The 22,061-nt window shown below is 43.1% G+C and overlaps 1 protein-coding gene and 1 long non-coding RNA gene across 12 annotated transcripts in view; one reads left to right on the plus strand and one right to left on the minus strand.

Annotated features, from left to right (window-relative positions):
- Nucleotides 1-22,061, minus strand: part of ARHGEF3 (Rho guanine nucleotide exchange factor 3) — a 339,677-nt gene that overhangs the window by 43,742 nt on the left and 273,874 nt on the right. For 7 of the 10 annotated variants that reach the window (XM_050781160.1, XM_050781165.1, XM_050781161.1 and 4 more), the window contains one exon: nucleotides 5,484-5,591. In XM_050781160.1, coding sequence (XP_050637117.1) covers nucleotides 5,484-5,591 — 108 coding nt within the window. Of the gene's footprint in view, nucleotides 1-5,483; nucleotides 5,592-6,770; nucleotides 9,278-22,061 lie in introns of those variants that run through there. The other 3 variants (XM_050781164.1, XM_050781167.1, XM_050781166.1) reach the window with 2 other exon arrangements.
- LOC126948814 (uncharacterized) lies at nucleotides 3,035-20,743 on the plus strand. 2 transcript variants are annotated; one of them, XR_007723528.1, is made up of 4 exons: nucleotides 3,035-3,151; nucleotides 15,057-15,186; nucleotides 19,108-19,183; nucleotides 19,828-19,924. It is a non-coding gene; the product is annotated as an uncharacterized LOC126948814 (long non-coding RNA). The 2 variants fall into 2 exon arrangements; XR_007723529.1 differs by lacking the exon at nucleotides 3,035-3,151 and adding an exon at nucleotides 9,279-9,720 and having other exon boundaries at nucleotides 19,828-20,743.

Here is a 22,061-nt window from a genome sequence, read left to right on the forward strand (position 1 = left end):
AGTAGAGACGGGGTTTCGCCACGTTGGCCAGGCTGGTCTGGAACTCCTGACCTCTGGTGATCCACCCGCCTCGGCCTCCCAAAGTGCTGGGATTACAGGTGTGAACCACTGCACCTGGCCTCAATATTTAAATGATATTATATAATCAGAAAAGAAAGCACAATAGAAGGTAATTAAAAAAAAAAAAAAAGGACAAATGCATTAAAAATTCAACATAGAGTTATTTAATATAAAAATATTCACAGCCTAAATATGTGTTAATATGAGACTGGTTATGTAAAATAATACACTGGAATAATATATACTCAGTCCATAATATTTTCCAAAAATAACTGTGACATAATACTCCCCCTAAGCTAGACAAAAACTCCTTGCCCAGCCAAATAACAAAGGGAGGAGGAAAACAGATGGAACAAAACACACTAAGCAAAAAAAAAAAAAAAAGATGACAAAATCCAGGCAAAAAGCGTTAAAGGAAATAAACAGGAATATTTAATCTAATAAAAGGTGCAACTCCCCCAGGAGGCTGTAATGGTGACAAATATGAACATTTGTGCACTTAACTGCATAGCTTGGAAATGTGTGAGGCTGAGACTGACAGAGATGCAAGAGAAACTGATCATCCACAGTCACTGTGGGAGGCTTTAACCTAAAAGTGAGCAGATCACCCAGACAGAGATAAGGCTGAATAGACTGCAAGGAACCCAAAACTAGGCTCAGAGTGTGTGAGCTCTGTACCTATGCCTAGAATAGTGCTAGAGGGAAACTGGTAAACTATTAATGGATTGTTTTGGTGTTGGAAGACAATACGTGTTCTTTTTCTCTTTCTCCTTTTCTGCATTTTTCCATAATGAACATTCACTTTTATAATGGAAAAGGAAAAAGTACAAGTCCAAAGAGAATGAGGGCCTACATCACAACATCATGAACACAGCATTCCATAGCATGTGCTGAACTCAGCTCAAATGAGTCCAGCAGCCGTGCACAGCTGTGGATAGGGAGAGGCAGGGCTCAGGGAGCGACTGGCCAAAGGCGAGCTCGCCTTCCTCACTCCACACCAGAGGAGCGCATGAGGGCCCCTTTCAGAGCTGGGCCAGATCTTCCTCTCGGGCAGGCCAGGGTGGGGGGATTTATAGGCTCAGAGGGATCCAGACATCTGTGCTTGAGTCTACCGGCAGCACTAACCTTCCTGGTGAGAAGCAGACAGAGCGCCATGCAGTCAGGCTGTCCCTCCCCAATGTCCACAAATGCTGCCTTTGTGTTGGGGCGCAAGCCCCCAGCCCATATGGGCAGAGGACACAAGAGAGAACAAATCCTGCAGTGTCTTGCTGAACTGTGGCTGCAAGGACCAGTCACATGTGTGACTGGGCTTTTAACATTTTTGGAAGTGGCTGCCAGCCCAGAGCTCTCCTGATATCCTCCCGGGCTAACTTGTGGTCTCCTGAGGAACCAGAGGAAGGACTGCTAAGTGTTGCAGCATTGATTAAAGCACCGTGTTTGGGCTTAAGTCATCTCTTCTATAATTAAAAGAATCCAACCTGAGAGACATAATTGAATATCCAAAGGGATATATATGTCTCTAAGGTGTCAGAAGCTAGGGAAAAGGAATACTGCAACAGAGAACCAAGCTGCTCAATTACAGCTTTGAATCATTTTTGGAATAGAAAAGGCATAAATAATACACACATACGGGTAATGGATAGCTGCTGAGAGGTTTGGGGCAGCTGACACACTCTTTGTTCTCTGTTTCTCCCTTATTGGAAAGGGAACCAAGACTTAGACAAAATCAGAGAGGATGTGAAGTAAGCCCACTGAGCAGCGCTATGGGGCCAGCTCTTCCCCTCATCCTTACTACTCCCAGACCACATTAAATTAGCATCCAGCCAGGTGCAGTGGCTCACGTCTGTAATCCCAGCACTTTGGGAGACCGAGGCGGGCGGATCACCTGAGGTCAGGAGTTTGAGACCAGCCTGTCGAACATGGTGAAACCGTCTCTACTAAAAATACAAAAATTAGCCAGGTGTGATGGTGGGCACCTGTAATCCCAGCTACTCAGGAGGCTGAGGCAGGAGAATCACTTGAACCCAGGAGGTGCAGGTGGAGGTGAGCCGAGAGCACGCCACTGCACTCCAGCCTGGGTGACAGAGCAAGACTCTGTCTTGAAAAAAATAAAATAAAATATAAAATAAAATAAAATAAATAAAATGAAATAAAATAAAACATAAATTAGCACCCTCTCTCAGTCTCGCTGGTGAGGGAAACTATTATTGAGATGCTACAGCTGGAAATAATGCCACAGAAGTTGCACTGTGTGCACCAAGGTGAGTTACAAGAAGACATGTGGGGACAAGGTGGCATTCTCCATGCTTTCCAGATCATTCTGCAAACATGGCTGCTAACTCTGCATACAACTTGAGGGGTGTATTTCCATTCACTGACTGCCCCCCTCCCCACCCAAGGACACACTCAAACATAAGCACATTGCTCAATTCTCTCCGTATCTATGTACATTACCATTATGAATAACTGTTCTGTTTCTGCTGGGTTGTATATGGCCAAGATATAAAGCTTAGAGTGAGCTATTTATCATGATATTTGAAAAAATTAAATTAAAAAAAATATTTTGCACTTTGGGAGGCTGAGGCAGGTGGATCACTTTAGGTCCAGAGTTTGAGACCAGCCTGGTCAACATGGAGAAACCCCATCTCTACTAAAAATACAAAAAATTAGCCAGACTTGGTGGCAGGTGACTGTAATCCCAGCTACTTGAGAGGCTGAGGCAGGAGAATTGCTTGAACCTGGGAGGTGGAGGTTGCAGTGAGCTGAGATCGTACCATTGTACTCTAGCCCGGGCAACAAGGGTGAAAGTCCATCTCAAAAAAAAGAAAAAAAATATTTTGCCAAAAAAATCTTTGAGGTTTTAAAAACCAATTTCCACATGTCAGATCCTCCCTTGGGTTTGGCTTTCTCATCCTTGCTTGGCCTCAGTCTGCTGGATTTCAGACATGGCTTGATTTCTTTCTGTTCTAGTTCTCTAGGTCAATGCAAATTTCTGAGGTGAGCAAATGTTTTCTGCACTGTTCTCTGTGAAGGAAGCCCAGAAACAGAAGAAAGAAATTTTGCCTGAGAAGCCAAAAGAAAGATTTTGAAGGTAGGATAACAGATCTTACAGCAGCCAGGGCCGGGCTGTAGTGGGAGGCACAGATTGTGCTCTTCCTAGGCCCAGGAGCACAAACACAAAAAGCCTACCAACAAGGCAATGACAGAGAGTAAAGGGCCAGGTGTTAGAAGGGCAATTGAGAGAGGTGGGCAATTAGAAGGGCAATTGAGAGAGGTAGGTGATGGTTGGTAGGCTGCCTAGGTCTAGCTCATTACTGCCATGTGGGAACACAGCACTGCTGCAAACCTACCAAAAGGCAATTCTATTATATCTGGAACACAGCAATATGAGGGCAGGAAGAAGAGCCTAATGCCTGATAAGGGCTCACTCAACACTTATTGAATGAATGAGGGCCTTCATGCACAGAGGGTGGACCGTCCTGGGAGCAATAACGGGAAGAGATGGCTGGTAATCTGGAGGTCTCACAATCAAGAGAGGAAATAATTGCAGAGTGAACTTGAGCCACAGCCATGAGATGGAGAGGAAAGGGTGAAATGCAGTAGACATTCTAAAGAATTTTCAAAAAGCAGTGCTCAGCGAAAGACCAGATGTGCAGGACTAGGGTGGTGATGAATCTTCCAGGGGATGCCTGCGATGAACTTGTCTAGAGGGCTGAAGGACTGGTCACAAGGGAGAAAAGGTAAACACATTCTTCACTAGTTTCAAAGCCCTTCATCTTGCTCTCCCAGACGACCTTATTTTCTCTTTCCTCCGTTCTCCCACAAAAGGGATCAGGGGATTAACCAGGGATCCAGAGGCCCAAGTGCTGAGAGAAACAGACCCAAACCTATAGCTAATTAGGTGATAAGGTATTCATTCAGGCGAAACTGCAACGGAGTTAACAGAGGAACGGGCAGGGCAGGGGAAAAGCAATGGAGAGGAAGGGCATCTATGGGAAAGTAGAAAGAACCACTTGGGCTATATGTGGAGTCATGACATATTGGCAGTATGGTAGGCAGGCAAGGACTGAAAGGGCTGAGGGAGAACCTCAAACAGTTCTCAAGTCATGGATTTTCACAGCATGAGGCATGCCTTGGGTGCTGGTCCCCAGTTTTCTTAAAGACTGAGAGCAGAGATAAAAAAAGTATTGCCAAGCAAAAGTATTCAACGACAAATACATGGCAGACTCAAGACAGCTGCTCAGCTAAACCAGGTGAGCCTTTTCATGGCATATTTTTTGTGGGCTTCAATCTAAAGGAAAATTTGTATAATTATCAAATTGGGTCTAAGGCCTTGGATAAATCTCAACGTTCACTTTAAAAGATACACTTCATCAACAGTTTAAGAATAACTATAACTACTTGTTAACCAAAAAACTATTATAGTAGCTAATATTTACTACTTAGTCAACTAATTCAAAGATTAATGATTGCTAACTAAGGGCCAAGGCGTTATGCTAGGCCCTTTAAATGCACTGTCTTGTAAATCTTTACAAGGATTCCATGATGGTTTGGTGGCATCATGGCAAATTTACCCATAAGGAATAGAAGACCTATCTGTAGGACAAAGTATGGAAAAAAAATTTTTTTAACAAAAAATAAAAGCAAGACCTAGAGATGTTAAGTCACCTGCCCAAGGTGAGCCAAGGTTAGAACCCAAGGTACTTCCACTCCGAGGTCCTTAGGTCCTCGTTCTAAGCCAAGGGTCAGCAAACATTTTATGTGAAGGGCCAGATGGTAGATATTTTTGGCTTTGTGGGCAATATGGTCTCTGTCACAACTACTCAATTATGCCATAGTACAAAGCAGCCATGGACAATAAACAGATGGGCATGGCTATGTTCCAACAAAACTTTATTTATGGATACTGAAATTTGAATTTCATGTAGTTTTCACGTGTCACGAAACAGCACCATTCTTTTGATTTTCCCCCAAGAATTTTAAAAAGTAAAAATCAGGCTTAGCTTGTGAGTCATAAAAAAACAGGTGGTGAACTGGATTTTCTCCACCCAATGCAGTTTGCCGACCCTGGTCGAAGCCACTAGGCTCTGTTGCCCTCCAGTTAACATCATGTGCTGGTTTCCTCAGAAGGCCCATAGATATTTTAGGAAAAAATCGCGTGAGAGTATGTCTGGATGGGGCACATAACTCTGAAATACAATTGTGGGGAAAGGCCCAACTGCAATAGCTCTGGCTCTGCATGACCCTTGTCTGCAACTTGAAAACATCTTTCTTCCTCCAAGTCCCCTCACTTGCACTCTTCTATTGAAATAAGCATTGATTCAGGTCACTCTGAAACCAGGGGAAATTCTAGGTAGAATGGGGATGTTTCCTCCCATTCACCATGATTTTCTGCAACCATAGGCCCCGTGTGCCCTTCTTACCTGCAGGGTTTGACTGAAGCGCTTTAATGGCGTGGCCTTCACAGGCGGGATGAGGTTTGCTAGTGACGTAACTCTGGAAAGGGGTTTGACCCGTTTATTACTAGGCTCCTATAGAGTTAAAAAAAAAAAAAGTAAAATGTCAAGGTCAATTGCAAAGACAACATAACCACCATACAACTGTGTTCCACTCCATAAGGTGCTGGCTGTACACTGATCTATGGAATATAAAGTGTCACGTCTCACTCCGGCTGTATGGAGATGACCTGGCTTAAGAGGCAGGGAAGGACAAATGGCAGGCAGGGGATGTCAACAGAGGCATCATCTGGGAAGACAGAAAAGGGGCAGGGATCTGCTCCTTATCCCTCACCCCCCAGTATCTGCCAGCTTTTAATTCAGAAGCTTCCGCTTAGTAGAACCAGTCTCCCCACCCCTTCTGTAGAGAAAAGCAGCCTCTGATTTCTCACCCAATTACCTTGTCTTTTGTTGCTTCTGGTTTCATCTTTTTAAAAACCTTTTCCTCACCTTGCCTAAAGCCACTCTTATGCAATGGCTTTCCTAAAGCACCAAGATGGTTTTCTTAGTTCATTAAATTTAAAAAAATTTTTTTAAAAAGAAGTTCTATGGGCTCTTAAGAAAGCATCTTTGTATCTACAGTATATTTGAAATGCACATATTAATATTTATAAATTATAACCAGACAGCAAAAGAAAATGTATAGAGAAAAAGCCCTACTATGGACATCAGTTTCTATACTACATACAGCCACAAGTGTTGAAAATCACCTCCACATAAAACATTATTTGCAAATCTGCAAGTTACTTCAAACCAGGCTGATAGGTGGGAGGGAGCCTACCCATTCCAAGGACTTTGCAGACAAGAATTACATAAATAAAAACAACAGGCTGGCCGGGCGCAGTGGCTCATGCCTGTAATCCTAGCACTTTGCGAGGGCGAGGCGGGTGGATCACAAGGTCAGGAGTTCAAAACCAGCCTGGCCAAGATGGTGAAACTCCGTCTCTACTAAAAATACAAAAATTAGCTGGGCGTAGTGGCGGGTGCCTGTAATCCCAGCTACTCGGAAGACTGAGGCAGAGAATTGCTTGAACCTGGGAGGCAGAGGTTGCAGTGAGCCGAGATTGTGCCATTGCACTCCAGCCTGGTTGACAGAGAGAGACTCTGTGTCAAAAAAAACAAAAAACAAACAAACAACAACAACAACAAAACAGGCTATGAGGAAGAGAATGATGCTGGACACAACATTTTTACAAAGACAAAGAGAAGAGTTACCCTTGTCCTCCTAAGCTCCATCTGACCTGTAGTAGATGCTACACAGCACATGAAGATACCAAATTTTGACGGACAAAGCCAAAGTAGCCAATTGTGGTGGCAAACCTCAGTCATTTCCAGAGGGAGCCTCTAGGTATTCATCTTTCCTTTTCAGCCATTGCTTTCAAAGTTTCGAGGGTTAAGGCAGAACTTCAGATTCTCCAGGACATCTCTGCATCCCCGTTCTGAACAGAGTAGGTGCCTGGAAAAACCTTTCGTGAATTTGGAATCCTGCTGAGACACTCTCATGTCATTTTATGTCCCTGCCAGTCTCAGAAACCAAAAGCCTTCTTTGAAATAGACTATCTCCAAGCTTTCCGGCATTTACATATAAAAATTTAAAAACTTAAAAAAAATATTCAATATAATCCCACAGTGTGGCCCAGAATGATTTCATGATTTCTCAAAGCAGTCAAATACTTTTCCAAGACAGAGCATGCAACCAGGCTGCTGGGTACCTCTCCGGCTTCTTAGCGTGCTAAGCTGAACAGACAGCAGAAAACTCTCAGAACACTAGGAAGGCTCAGTTCCAAAATGCAGAGGACGAATCTCCCAAGATGAGAGCCATTGCGTGACAATGATTTAAGAGCTGAAGGGAAAGATCTGACAGCTCTTCTGCTTCAGGTGACAATGCCCTTCAGGATGCTCCCTGGGCAGTGCCAGGCTCTTGAGCATTTGTGCCCAGAGGAGGGTTTAAAACATTTTTTTACGTCAGAGCTGCACCACTGGCGTACTGAATACACACATACACACACACGCATGCGCACGTACACACACACACACACACACACACACACACACACACACACACACCGCCTCTTAAGCATCCCCTGAATTTGTCGAAATGGCTCCTGCTGTGGGCTGAAAATGCCAGGTTGGTAGCACAAACTGCATTACAGCAAGTGAGGTGACAAGGATTCCCTGAGGGAGCAGGACCTGGTCTCAGAGAATCCTGCCCACTGACTCTGAGTCTTTCTGTCTCTCTCTCTCTCTTTTTTATGGTTAAAGCTGCTGGGTCAGATTTTTATATTAGAATGGGGAGGTTGAAAGGCAAACACCAACTGGGTTCTCTTGTTTTAAAAAGGGGCCAGAAAGCACTGCACGCTAGGCAGGATGGGGGATGATCCAGCTGTGTTCCACTTGCTGTATCATCTTTTCTAAGGTTCTGCTGACTTTGCTGTCCGTTTTGCATGACCCAGTCAGACAGGCGTTTTCTGCACAACTATAAGATGTAGGTTCAACACAAATGCAAGCCTCTCTGCAGGTTGAGTGCAGTGCTGCTACGTGAGATTGTAATTAAAACTGATTTCCTAAGGCATTGACGATTTGGATGTAAACATCAGGCTGCTCTTTGGCAATCTGACATTCCCAAGTAATGAACAATTGAACCAGAAGCCGTTGCTGTGTGATTTAGTGCTACGATCCAGCAATGTAAGCAGGTGCAATTTCAAAACCAGAACACTTACAGGTTATTGGATCTATGGGGGAGGCTTTATGCCTAACCCATATGAGTAAAGTATGAATTATGGTGTTCTCCTTGAGGGCTTCTGTGAGAATAGAAGATTAAAAAAATTCCTGGCCTCATTTGATTTTTCTTTTCCATTTACTCAATATGTCTCCAGCTACATTTTACTGCTGTCTAAAGAGAGCCCTCAGGGAAAATATTTCCAGATTCTTGTTAAATAGCTCTACTGAGAACTAGCAAATGCAATTGCAGGGATGCTTTCAGGCTTTATAGAGAGATAACAGAACATAACCTGCAGGGACGCTTCCTAGTCCAACAACTCAGCTGCCAGACCAAGCCGGGCAAGGTCAATGCTAAACCCAGGAACCAAGTGTCCTGTTTCAAGTGCAGACACCACCCCCCACCACATGATTTTAAGACAGGGCAGGAGGGTATCTCACTAAAGTTTAAAAAAAAAAGAAAAGAAGAAAAGACATTGAGCATTCTGTATGGACAGTATTTTGTGAATAACAGTTTTGTTTCATCTGTTCCAGGACTTACAACTCTTTTGTTTCTCTTGTCTTATTGCACTGGCTAGAATCACGAGTATATTGTTGATTACAAGCCAAGACAGTGGGTATACTAGTTTAATTCTTGGTTCTAAAGTAATTATTAATGAGATTTCATCATTAAATATTTGCTGAGAGCATGGGAGAGGCACCCTTTATCACACAGAGAAAGTTCCTTTCTGTACCAACTTTGCTGTAAATTTTTATCATGAATTGGCAGTGGCTTTTATCAAATGTTTGTTCTTCATTTAGTCAGAGGACAAGGAAAGAAAAAAAAAAGGAAGGGAAGAAAAGAAGGGAGGGGTGGGAAGAAGGAAAGGAGATAATAAGGAAAGGAGAGAATAAAGAAAGGCATACAGGTCATATTTTTTCATAAATAAACTGATTTGACAATTTAAAATATCTTGTGTTTAATTACGAACAAAGGAGAATAAAACACTCTATGCAATTTTATTCTTAGTATGATATTTTTATTAAATGAATTTTGATATTCCTTCTCTAGGGGATACAATGATTTTTATCCTCTCCTCATTCTTCCCCTCAACAGGTAAAAGCCAAAGCAGACTGTCTGCAATGTAAGAAAATGCCTATGGCATCAATATAATCTAGCATACTTTTTTATTCCTCCAAAAATAGTTCCATTGAAACAGACATGGCATACAGGAACTCCCCACTCATTTTCCCTGCGCTTTCTTTTTGCAGCCAGAGTGGGGTGGGGAATAGGAGGAATATCATCCATCTCATGTCTGCAGCTGCCCTGAGACTCTACCCCTAATGAGCCTCAAACACCATCCAGCAGAGTCTGGAAATGCAGTCACTGGCATAAGGACTCAGGCTGCTGTACTGCAGGGCAGTGTGGCTCTCAGCTGCTTTACATCTGGTCAGGAGCAAGGAAGAGGTGAGAATCGATTGTGCTAGCAGATACTCTTGCCCATGAGTTGATGGAGCCAAATAAAAAAATCTTTCAAATGTTTGGAAATGCCAGGAATGCCTTCTCAGGGTTCTATCTGTATGCCGGGTGTGTGTGAAAACTGTACTCCCAAGGGTCACGTTTAATCTACCCAGGAACCTTCTAGGTGGCTTTCATCGTCCTCGTGTTAAATAGGAAGTTACAATCTTACAGTGACTGATAAACTCTAGCATAAACAAATAATAATAATGAACTAATACTGGTAGCAGGAACTCAGCTCAGTGCTTTACATATAGTTGCAAATTTAATCCTATTAACAACCTTACAACTACTATTACGATCCCTATTTTAAAGATGGAGAAACTAAGGCATGTAGTAGACCAATTTTCTTAAAACCATTCCGCTAAAACAAGGTGACCAGGATGTAAACCCAGGCAGGCTGACTCCAGAGCCCATGCCCTACACCAGGGCCTGGCTAACTTTTTCTGTAAGGGGCTACCCAGCCTCTGTCATGACAGCTCATCTCTGCTTTCAGACACAAACAATCTGTAAATAAATAAGTGTGGCTATATAATATTAAACATTTATTTATGAACACTAAAATTCAAATTTCATAGTTTTCATGTCACAAAATATTCTTTGAGACACGGTCTTGCTCTGTCACTCAGGCTAGTGTGTAGTGGCACGATCACGACTCACAGCAGCCTCAACCTCCCGGGCTCAAGCAGATCTTCCCACCTCAGCCTCTGAAGAAACTGGGACTACAGGTGCTCACTACCATGCCTGGCTAAATTTAAAAAAATTTTTTAGAGAAGGGGTCTTGCCATGTTTCTCAGACTGGTCTCAAACTCTTGGGGTCAAGCAATTCTTCCGCCTCAGCTTCCCAAAGTGCTGGGGATTACAGGGGTGAGCCACTATGCCCTGCTTACAAAATATTATCCTTTTGATATTTTTCAATCATTGTAACATGTAGACACTATTCTTAGCTTAAGGCCCATAGGAAGTCAGCTGTATTCGATCTTCAGGCCATAGTTTGCTGACCAGTTATGTCCTGGTCAGAGGCCCTCAGCCTCAGCTTTTCTACTGTAACATACCCAAAGACAACACTGCCAGGCACTGCACCTCCCACAGGCACACCTAGACATCGTCAGGCTCCAGTAGATAGCAAAGCTTGATTTGCATATTCTCCCTGCAGCTGGACATGCAGGGTCCTCCCCTGAGAAACAGGGGAAACATTTGACTTACTTTTTATGTGAGTAAACCCTATTTTATTGCATTTTATTCTCTTAACTTTCTAAACACAATGCCAACTTTCCTTGACCATTTAAAAATATATATGAACAAAGTACATAAAAAGTGATATGATGCCTGGGATCTACTTCAAAATAACAACAGTGGAGAAAGAGGATGGAGAAAGAGGAAAACAGGACTGGTCACAGGTTGGTAGCTGTCAAAGCTAGATGTCGGGCACAAGTACGTGACAAAATAAATGTCAAACGGTACATGTATTTGGTACATGCCTGTCTACGGTACATGTCAAAATTAAAAGTTTTTTTTAATTTTTTTTTTAATGGACATAAAATTGTTTTGCAAGTGTGCCAACGAATGCTGAACCGGAGTAGACAGGTGCTGTCTGTGATTTTTTTTTTACCTCAGTTATTAGGGAGGGCCTAGTGAGAAAGGATACTAAAGAGACAGGCATCATCCAGAATAGAAGAAACCTATTTTTGTGTGTTGTAAAAAAGTTCCCACTACTGAATTTCAATAACTTCTAAATAACACACACTGGAATAGGGAAAGCTCCATGTGTTGGGAAAGAGAACGCTGGGAAAGCTACTTCACAGCATTTAAAGACAGCAACCCCAAGGAGAGCCATGGGCCAAGTCGCCACACCCCCTGAAGTCTTTTATTGTATTGACTGGCTTAATTCACTCTCATTAAGAAACCCTGGCCAGGCGAGGTGACTCATACCTGTAATCCCAGCACTTTGGGAGGCCAAGAGGGGCGAATCATGAGGTCAGGAGTTCGAGACCAGCCTGACCAACATGGTGAAACCCCGTCTCTACTAAAATTACAAAAGGTGGCGGGCGCCTGTAATCCCAGCTACTCAGGAGGCTGAGGCAGGAGAATCACTTGAACCCAGGAGGCAGAGGTTGCAGTGAGCTGAGATCGTGCCATTGCACTCTAGCCTGTGTGACACAGAAAGGCTCCATCTCAAAAAAAAAAGGAAACCCATTAATGGGTTCCCAATCACTGAACTCCATGACATAAAACAATCCAGGGGAGGTCAACTCTAATTTATTTTAGAAACACACAGAAAAATAAGGTCCCTTCAAGATCAGTTTGTCCATGGACAGGAGTCCTTCATGTTCCTGCTGTATATATTTTAACTTGTGAGCGTGTTTTGTTTTCCTGTGAATGCCTTGCAAATTCATGTTTTTCTCGCAATTGATACAATAACATCATCTACTAACGAGGCTAAAACCTCCCATTTTTGCCAGATCCTCACTCCCCTTCTGCCTCTTACCGATCAAACAAATGTAAAGCTCATTACCCTACAATTGCCTTGACTTTACCACCCCGATTCCTCAGGGTCAAAGGGTGGTTCACATCATTTTACAGTTCATGCCCAAGATTCTCAACCTTCAAGACTTCTAGGCTACTACAAATATTCTTGTGTTCTAATTTTCTCTGATACCTCCTATTGTGAAGGCCTTCCCCACCCTTTCAGGGTCTCTGTTTGTTTACCCAGTGGACAATTCTTTAATTCCTGCTTCTGCCTCTTCCCAGCTATAAGCGTTACTTCAAATGGCCCCACTCCACCCAGCATGGGGGCACTTGACAGCTTGCTTTGTATCTTTTCTTTCAATGAATCCCTACAGATTTTTCCTCTTGTGTTAATGTTTTTCTAACAAAATGGTTGAGAATGAGCCATATTATTTTTCTAGATTTATCTAGTTTAGCCTGGCTCTCATATTCACTAATCTTGTCTTAAGCAAGTTACTTACTCAGTTTCTTCAACTGAAAATGGGGAAATAACCTTGTAATACAGCAGTGAGAATTCTGTGGGTAGGAGCTATGCTTTACGGGGAATTTACAATCTGTGCAGGTGCTGGGCGAAGAGCTTTACATGGATTTGCTCTTCTCATCTTCAGAACATCTTATGAGAAAGCTAATATCATTATCCCCATTTTATAAGTGAGCAAGTCAAGGTTCAAGGAGCACAAATACACAAGATCACGTATTTCAGGTAGAGGCAGAATGTGGACCATGTACTGGACTATACGCCTCTGCTTCGTTATTCTGCCCAATGACAGACAGATAATGACGATGAGCACATAGCACAGTACTTTGTGAATAGCAAGATAATTATCAGAGCCTAGAATAGGGCTTACAAATTGTTATGTTTTTGCTAAAGATTATTCCCCCCGCCACCTTTGCCTCTAAGAACAGGTGAGCTTATCTATTCCCTTAATATGTGCATACTCTTTTTCAAAAAATTGATTTTGAAATAATCTTAGATTTACAGAACAGTTGCAAAATTAGTAGAGTGCTCCCATAACTCCTTTACACCACTACCTCTAATGTTAACATTTTACATAACCACAGTACATTTATCAAAACTAAGAAATTAACATTAGGGTAATACTATTAATAGAGTTACTGAGATTCAACCGGTTTCTGTTTTCCCACTAGTGTCCTTTTTCTGTTCCAGGATCTAATCTAGAATCCAAAGTTATATTTCTGTCCAATCTGCGACATAGTTCCTCTGTCTTGTTGTTTTTCGTGATCTTACAGCAAAATACCAGAGCTCTCTGATTGACACTTGTGAAGAGTATTGGTTATTTTATAGAATGTCTCTCACTTTAGATTAATCTTATGTTCTCTCATGATTAGGTTCAGGTTATGCATTTTTGGCAAGAATACAACACAAAGATGTGCCCTTCCTGGTATATCACATAGGTGGTACACCATGTTGCTAAGTCTTATTACTGGTGATGTTAACTTTGACTATGTGGTTAAGATGGTCTTATGGATTGAATTATGCCCCTACTGAAAGATAAGTGTAAGTTCTTACTCCAGATACCTGTGAATGTGACCTTATTTGGAAATAGGATCTTTGTAGATAAAATCAAGTTAAGAAGAGTCTTACTAGTTTAGAGTAGGCCCTAAATCTAATCACTGGTGTCCTTATAAGAAGAGGGAAATTTAGAGACATACATGGAGAAGATGGCCATGTGACAACAGAGAGGTGGAGATTGGAGTGATGTATCTACAAGCCAAAGAACACGAAGGATTGCCAACAAACACCAGGAACTTGGAAGAAGCAAGGATTCTTCTGCAGGTTTCAGAGGGAGCATGGCTCTGCTGACATTTTCTTTCCTTTTTTCTTTTTCTTTTTTTTTTGAGACATAGTCTTGTTCTGTCGCTCGGGCTGGAGTGCAGCGGCACAATCTTAGCTCACCGCAACCTCCACCTCTGGGTTCAAGTGACTCTCCTGCCTCAGCCTCCTGAGTAGCTGGGACTACAGGGAGTGCACCACCATGCCTGGCTAATTTTTGTATTTTTAGTAAAGACAGGGTTTCGCCATGTTGGCCAGGCTGGTCTCAACTCCTGACCTCAGGTGATCCGCCTTGGCCTGCCAAAGTGCTGGGATTACAGGTGTGAGCCACCACACCCGGCCTCTGCTGACCTTTTCATTTCAGACTTAGCCTCCAGAATATGACAATAAATTTTTTGTTGTTTTAAACCACCTAGCTTGTGCTTTGTTATAGCAGTCATAAGAAACTAACACAGGTGGTGTCTGCTGGATTTCTCCACTGTAAAGTTAATATTATTCTCTTTGTAACTAATACATATTTTGGAGGACTTTTTGACTTTGTGCATTCTTCTTAGTCCAATTTAGGGAGTGTTTACCCAGTATGGACAAAGTGGCCTTAATTGAAGTATACAGATGTCACTGTTGCGGGGAATGTCTCCCAGCTGAATAGGGAGAATCAGAAGGTTGATCCACAGAGTCAAGAGAGTCAGTGTCAGGTGGAGCTGGCAAGGAAGGAGCAGGTGAGATGGCTGGAAGGCAGGGCATGGCGTAGTGGACAATACAGGAACGCACGACACATAGGCAGCACTGAGGAGCCCTTCATAGAGCTGCTTGAGCAAAGGAGGAATAAGACTGTGGGTACAGAAAGGAGAGCTGCCTTGGAGCTTGCAAATGACTATCTTTTTCTTGGAAATAGAAAAAGAAAATAATAATGAAATAATTGTTCCTAATTCTAAAATTTCCATTGAAATATTTTTTTCTGTTTTTTTTCCCCCCGGCACAGAGCTAACTGACTTGGTGTCATCTGTTCCCAGAAGATGAAAGACAAATAATAAGGCCCAAATCCCAACAGAAACCTGGCTCCATTGATTAGGCCAAATGTGTTTCAGAATTATTGGTTTTTAACCCCCAAGGTGAGAAAAGGTCTTCAAACTCAGAACTATAATTTTCCTCTTGTATGCTTATCAGTGATTTCAACAAAGGGACTACAGGCTTTGTGGACTTTGACAAGTTACCAGGAAATGTTCTGGGAGGCATCCCTGCTATCTTTGTCTTGGCTAATCTCAAACATGGAAGCCACATTCTTGTGTTTGTTTTCTCCAGCCATGAGTTTGGTTGCCAGTTGTCTCACATTAGGCATCTAAGGGGGATTTGATTTCCTTTTGATAAAATGGCTCAACTCTTTCCTCTATATTAAGGTAACGTGCTATGAGGAAAAGATCCCAATTTCCTTCTTAAAAAAAAAAAAAAAAAAGCTGGGGTTTGTTTTGTTTTGTTTTGTTTTTGTTAATGAGGGAACAGGGACAGCCTGGATAACTAAAATCCACAAAACACCCTGAGTTGGTTCAGTCTCAAACCCAAGCTGCAGACAGGTTTTCGGGCTGCTGGATTGAGACTCCCACAATCTCTTGTCCCCTCTCATGGAAGTGCTAAGAGCAGATGACGGCAGAAGTCACAAGAGACTCTGGGCAAATCCACAAATTAAACCATCAACTCTCAGGTGCACAGAACTGAACATACTAACGTTAGAGGGATGACGTTTATTCTCTGTATATCAAGCTCTGTCTGCCTGAGCCAGGCAGCACCAAAAGCAGATTCGGCAGCTATGGCTTCTTGGCCAAAGCCTCCCTGTGAGATGGTTGCTTTCAGGGGGAGCCTTGAATAAGGCAGAGGCATAAGGAGGACAGTTGGCAGTTGAATGAACTCACACAATGCTGGCAGGAGCCTCTGAAACCATGCTCAGAGGCCCTGCCCAAACCAGCTTCCTATAAAACACAAATTTTAAAAACAGGGGTAGAAAGAAATCACACTTTATGACAATTTCTGTAGTCCTCCTAGCTTCATTTCCTCCTGGCCTCCCCTGCTGCCTTCAAGTCCAAAACACATGGTAGCAAAATACTACAGCTCTCTACTGTTTGTATAAACTGAATGGCAAAATGAAGGAAAGGTGGGGGTAGGGGGCAAGCGAGATGGATTTCTTCCAGTACACCCGGGAGAAGCAATTGATTTTACTGCAAACTTGGAGAGGGTGAATGTTCATGGCACACCATTTTGTTTCTGAGAGAAGACTCAAGCAAGTTATTACCTTTATTCTTCTTGGTACCACTGAGTTTTTGCCCCCACACTGGAAAAGTAACCTGTCCTACTTGTCTGCCATGGGGAAATTAATTTTTGCTGAGCGAAGGTTTACGGGCTGAAAAAAAGAACCTTGGGAAATAATTCAGTAAAATACAGTACTCTGAGAGGTGAAGCAAGCAGCAGCCTAGGTTACAAACATAATCTCTAAGCAGAGCCAGTAAAATGAAACAAAACCACTGTTTCAGACACTGTATTTTTGGCTAAGGTTTCACTCTGCAATAACTTTCAAAGTTACTCGTTTTAGTCAACATTATAAGGGTAAGTCAACATTTGTCCTGGCAGCAAGCCCAAATTTGTTATTTTATTAGTCTGCTACTGGTTAAATTGGCCCAAGATTAAACACATCTAATAAATAGCCTTAAAATATTGAAGTTTAGCAGAAAACCACATTCAAGTTCTCTTTACACAGGATGTTACTATTACTTAACCTTGGGCAGAGGGAGAAATGCACACCCACACCCCGGTTAAGTTCCTTTTAGCAAACACCAGCCCCCATTGCCTGAAACTCATCTTGGTCATGCCCAGACATGATGCTACAGACTTTCAGAGAAAGAGGAAGCCAAATATTTAGCTCTGTCTGTGGTCCCTGGCTCCACATCTGCCTTCTGAGGCAGAAAGGGCCAGATGCTCAGAGCTGGAGAACTTTAAAGAGTTCAACTTCCTTAAAAATTAGGAGTTGCCAGCAGCATCAAGTCTCTGTGGCCTTACGGGAAGGCCAGCCATAGGCCCAGAGGATGTTTTCTCACATCAGGTTATGCATTTTTGGCAAGAATGCCACAGAAATAATGTGCCTATAATGCACACCCATCCCCCAGTCTGGAAAATGGGGCTGGACATCCCTGGTTGGATGATGCCAACAAGGCACCCAGAGGTAGAAAAGGTCTCCTGGTCATAGCCACGGGGTCCAGAGGAAGGTCTCTGTGGCTTTGGGGTTCCGGAGTCAGTCATTTCCTACTGACTTCTTGGAAACCTTTGGGTGGAATATATGTTCTGCATTTGTTTATCTCTGTAAAAGGGATTCCCTGGCTTCCCCTTGGGTGGGGTTAGAGGGGAAGGGGGAAAAGGATGCCACTGGGAGTTCCATTCCTCCTTCTTTAAGGACATTTTCTGGGCTCCCTCAGAGCTTAGGAATAATCTGAATGCCTCTGCAGCAAGTGACAAAGTTCTTATCACTCTGGCCCAAAGAGTGCATTGATTCTTTGCAAAGGATCTAAGGATAAAATATGAGTCAACCTGTCTGGTTAGAAAGCAATACCCTATGACCTTGGGCCCAAAATGTAACCTCTATAAGCTTAGTTTCCTCTGCTGTGAAGTGACGATGACTCTCCTACCTCCTCACAGAGTTGTTGGGAGGATCACAGAGACTAGGTGTATAATATGCTTGGCAGTCACCTGCCTGTTAGAAAGTCCTCAGTAAATATCAGAGTACTGCCCTTATTTCTGATGTCCTGGGAGAGGCGTGGTCTCTCTGCCAGCCTGCCCCCCTGCCCTCTTCTATTCCCTGCAGCACTGGATTTTGCCTTGATCCTTCCAGGGACAAAGCTGGAGTTCCATGTCACCTGCCAGAATCGTACCAATAACTGCTCTGGCCACTGAGGCTGCTACAAGATCATGTATTTTGATTCCACATTCCTGCCTTCCTTTTCTTCCCGTGGTTTTATCACCTGTTTAGTCAAGCTCCAGCTGGATACAGCAAAATAGTGGTGCTTTGGCAGGATTCAAGGCTATATTGGAAGAGAGGAAAGCAGTAAAATCTCAAGATAAGGACCCAAGTCCTAACCTCCCTAATCTGGGAGGTTTGCATTATCCTCCCACCTGCCCACTGCCACCAACACTGCTGAATTATGGGCTAGAAGAGCCGGTCTCCAGTCTTGCCAGATCCCAGTACTGTCTGGGATTAGGCAATGAGACGAACTCTGGGCATTCAACCCATGTTGGATGTGCAAGGTGAAACTTCACAAAAATAATGTGTAACCAAGAAAGGACCACACAGAACCACAGAAAAGTCCTCTGTCTTTCTCATCCATCTGTCATTCTTTGAAGCTCAGCATTATCTTAGCTTCCCAGAAGAGGAAAAAGAAGTACAGAGATGAAAAAGGATGCGCAGATCTTAATCTCAGTGTCTCAAAGGAAGGACAGATTGTTCCAGCTGAATCTGGGATGATCAAACACATCTCAGGCAAGCAAAGCTGACAGTCAGGTCTGTCATCTGACTGAAAACTAGACAGGGACCAGGGATCCCAATTGGTTGCTGGGTAAAAACTACAGGGACATCTGACCAAGGGCACTGGGTCTGCAGAAGAAAATGGATCCCCTTCTCTTGATGTGTAGTTGGTTTCTGTTTTTGACAAGAACAACGATTTTGAGCAGACAGGCCTTGCAGAGATGTGACCTCCAGAGAGAAACACAAAATACGTCTGAGGTGCTCCCTGGTAACTCCCAGCTGTCCCTTCTAGCACAAATTATCCTTTCAAATGTTTGGTCCATGTGTGTCCTCAGGAGCACATGCCCACACTTAGAACCAGGGGACACAGCACCCGGGTGTTTTAGAACACTCTGCTCCCAGCCGAGAACAGAATACATTCAAATCTGATTATTCAGAATGGAAAAAGCTACTAGCCAAACAACCACATGGGATTGATTAAATAGGAAATAAATTTTTAAAAATCTTAAACTTTCCTGTTTTTGGCTTTCAGCTGACATCTTACCACCCACTGAGCAATGGTATGCAGAAAAATAAGATACAAAGCATGCTGTTCAGGAAACTGTGAGGTAAGTAATCTATAATGGATTCATTTGGCATTTCTGTTGCCCCCACACACCCCAAATGAGCAGATGAATAGCTTCAAAATGTTATTCTTTGGGAGGGGTGTATGTGCATGTGCATGTGTGCAGAACACAAAACTGATTTCATTTGTTGAGACACTTTCCATTCTGTAGTGCATTTTTAATGGCAAGAATTAAAAAATACCCAGTAACAATGGATTTTTCCAAAGGTTCATAACAAACACTGACTCTCAGTGCTGTACATTTGCAACCTTGAAACATAGTGATTACATGTTATTTTGAACTGTCAGCAATTAATATGCAACCAGATGTATCATTATCTACAGTTTATTAAAATGCAGAAGCCTGTGAATATTAAAAAAAAAAAAACGATGTAGCACACAACAAAGAAGGCAAGGAGCTCAGAGACTCAGCTTTGCTCCCAGAATCACTCTCAGCTAGTTTCAATTCCAAAGAGATAATGGTGAAAATGGGTAGACAGTGGCAACTGACTTAAAATGAAAGAATAAATACAAACCTGTGATTTGGTTGTTGGGTTTTGTTAAAAAAAAAAAAAAAAAGTTGGCTAGCCATTGTAGAGTCAAGGACATTATTTTGGTGGTAAAATAAAACTGGCATTTATTCCTAAGGTAAAGGATGCCTGCAGCAGAGAGCAGCAAGGTTCTCAAGTGTTTTCTAATATGGGACATCTACAGAGGAGAAGATTCCTTTGAAGACTGCTGGAAGTCTAAACTGGAAAAAAATTTCCTTGGTAAATGTTTCCCAAGCACTGCCAGGTTGGGAAGGGCACAAGGATGGAGTGGAAGGTTCTTCTTCTACATGCCAGGCCCTCCTTCCCTCTGCCCCAACATTTGAGAGTCAAGTGAGGGGTGCCCCTGAGTTTGCAAAGCAGGACTGTGCAGTGGGCCACTTGCCCTGCAAAGCTTCAATCAATTGCGATTAAATAAATCATACCCTGCCAAGGCACTTGCCTACTCATAGACTCTAGCAATTTTCTAGAAACAGCAGTCACCCTACACCTGATGCAGGTGTGACTCTTGTGACTCTGAAGCACTATGTAAACAATGAGGGAAGCTTAGGAAAGGGAAGGAGGAGGCACCAAGAGCCATGGAGTCACACACGCTCTCATCTTTGCCATACAGCAACCCTGTTATCCTGTTTCATAGAAGAGGAAGCAGGTGTTCAGAGAAGTGAGATGACTTCCTCCAAGTCATACCCAGTAGTTAACTGGCAGTGGTGAAATCTGAATTCAAATCTACCTGCCTTGAAAACCTCCCCCGCCACCCTACACTGGCTTCCCAGGATATACAACTTCCTCTGATAATAAATAATAATATAATCACAATATACAGGACGACTTTGTGCTAGGCTGTGCCAAAGTGCTTTCTGTGCATTATTTCCTTGACTTAAGTTAGTGCTATTAATATACCGATTTCACAGTGCAGGCAACTGAGACTCAGAGGGGTTAAGGGCCTTGCCTGAAGTCACACAGCCCAAATTGAGCCCAAAGCTACTAACGCAGCAAGGCCTGGGTTCTTAATTAACCACAGCATTGTTAGTTTCCTAAACCAGGGGGGAACCCCGAAGTGAATAGGCTGTAGAGGCAAAAGGGAAGTAGACACTGACGAAGGAGTGGCGGAGGAGAGAATGTTCTTTCGGCATTCAAGCCCTATCGCTCTGGAATCAGCAGCTCCTCCTGACACCTCCCTGAGAATCTTAGTGAGCCCAGGTTCAAAGGTGTCCTGCTTGCGTGTCCCCAGAAGATGCTGCCCTCTGATAAGGGCACACTCGAGGACTGGGGGGTGGCAGGCATCCAGCATCAGGGGGCTCATTGGATGACCACTTCTCAGTATTCCCCCTCCATAGTCTGCCAAGCTACCCAATGAAATAGCCTGCTTCTCCCCCTCCCCCTGGTTGACAGTCACTACCCGTATGATTGCGTTGTTAATGACTTGGTCAAACTGAAGTAGAAGTTCCTTGAGGACAGAAAGCATGCCTTTTCTAAACCAGGGGGAAAATGATACACAGAGCCAGGTCTCAAATAAATATTTACGGACAATTAAAGAGCATTAGGGGTCATTTTTTAGTTGTCTAGCTCTTTACCAGCTCATATCCATCACACTATGGAGTCTCCCTACATTTCCAACAAAGGATCTATTTATAATTAAAGCACCCTGTAAATGAATAGGGCATGAAGAGCTCAAAGCAACCTAATTCACCCTCATCTGCTTGCCTTGGGTCTGTGTCCATGGTTGGCATTTTGGCTAGGATTCTCAGATGATGCATGTCAGGTGGGAGCTGGCCTCGGGACAACTTGCTTCCTACTCCCCTGGCCAGGGTGCCTCTCTACCCAGAGCTCACACACCAACCCCTGTTTGAAAGTCAATCTGGGAACAATCAGAAGGCCGCACTAGATTATTTTGTTGCTCTACCTGGCAGAAATGAATGTGAAGCTTGGCAGTATGCTTGGAACATCTTTTGTTTTTTTAAAAAATAATAATGCCCAATGCTAACTCTGATCACTTTATTTCCTACAAAGGAAGAAGCTACCTCCTAGCAGATGCCTTGGTAGGTATAACCACCTGTAGCTTCTACGCAACTGATCTATGTTTAAGATAGATGCTGCTGCTGCTGCTGCTAATGACCTATTAAGTACTTGCTTTGGTGGAAGCCCTTTATATGCTCATTTCAAATTCCCATTTTTCAGATGAGGAAACTAAGGCTTAGAGGATGAGACACAAGTCCAAGATCTCTCGGCTCACAGGTGGCCAAGTGGGGATTCAAACTCAGTTCAGGCTGACTTCCAAATCCAAGTTCTTAACCATTACATTCTAGGGCTGACCCCAATTAAAGTGTAATCTCA

This window comes from Macaca thibetana, chromosome 2 (assembly GCF_024542745.1).
Source record: "Macaca thibetana thibetana isolate TM-01 chromosome 2, ASM2454274v1, whole genome shotgun sequence".
Classification (NCBI taxonomy): domain Eukaryota; kingdom Metazoa; phylum Chordata; class Mammalia; order Primates; family Cercopithecidae; genus Macaca; species Macaca thibetana.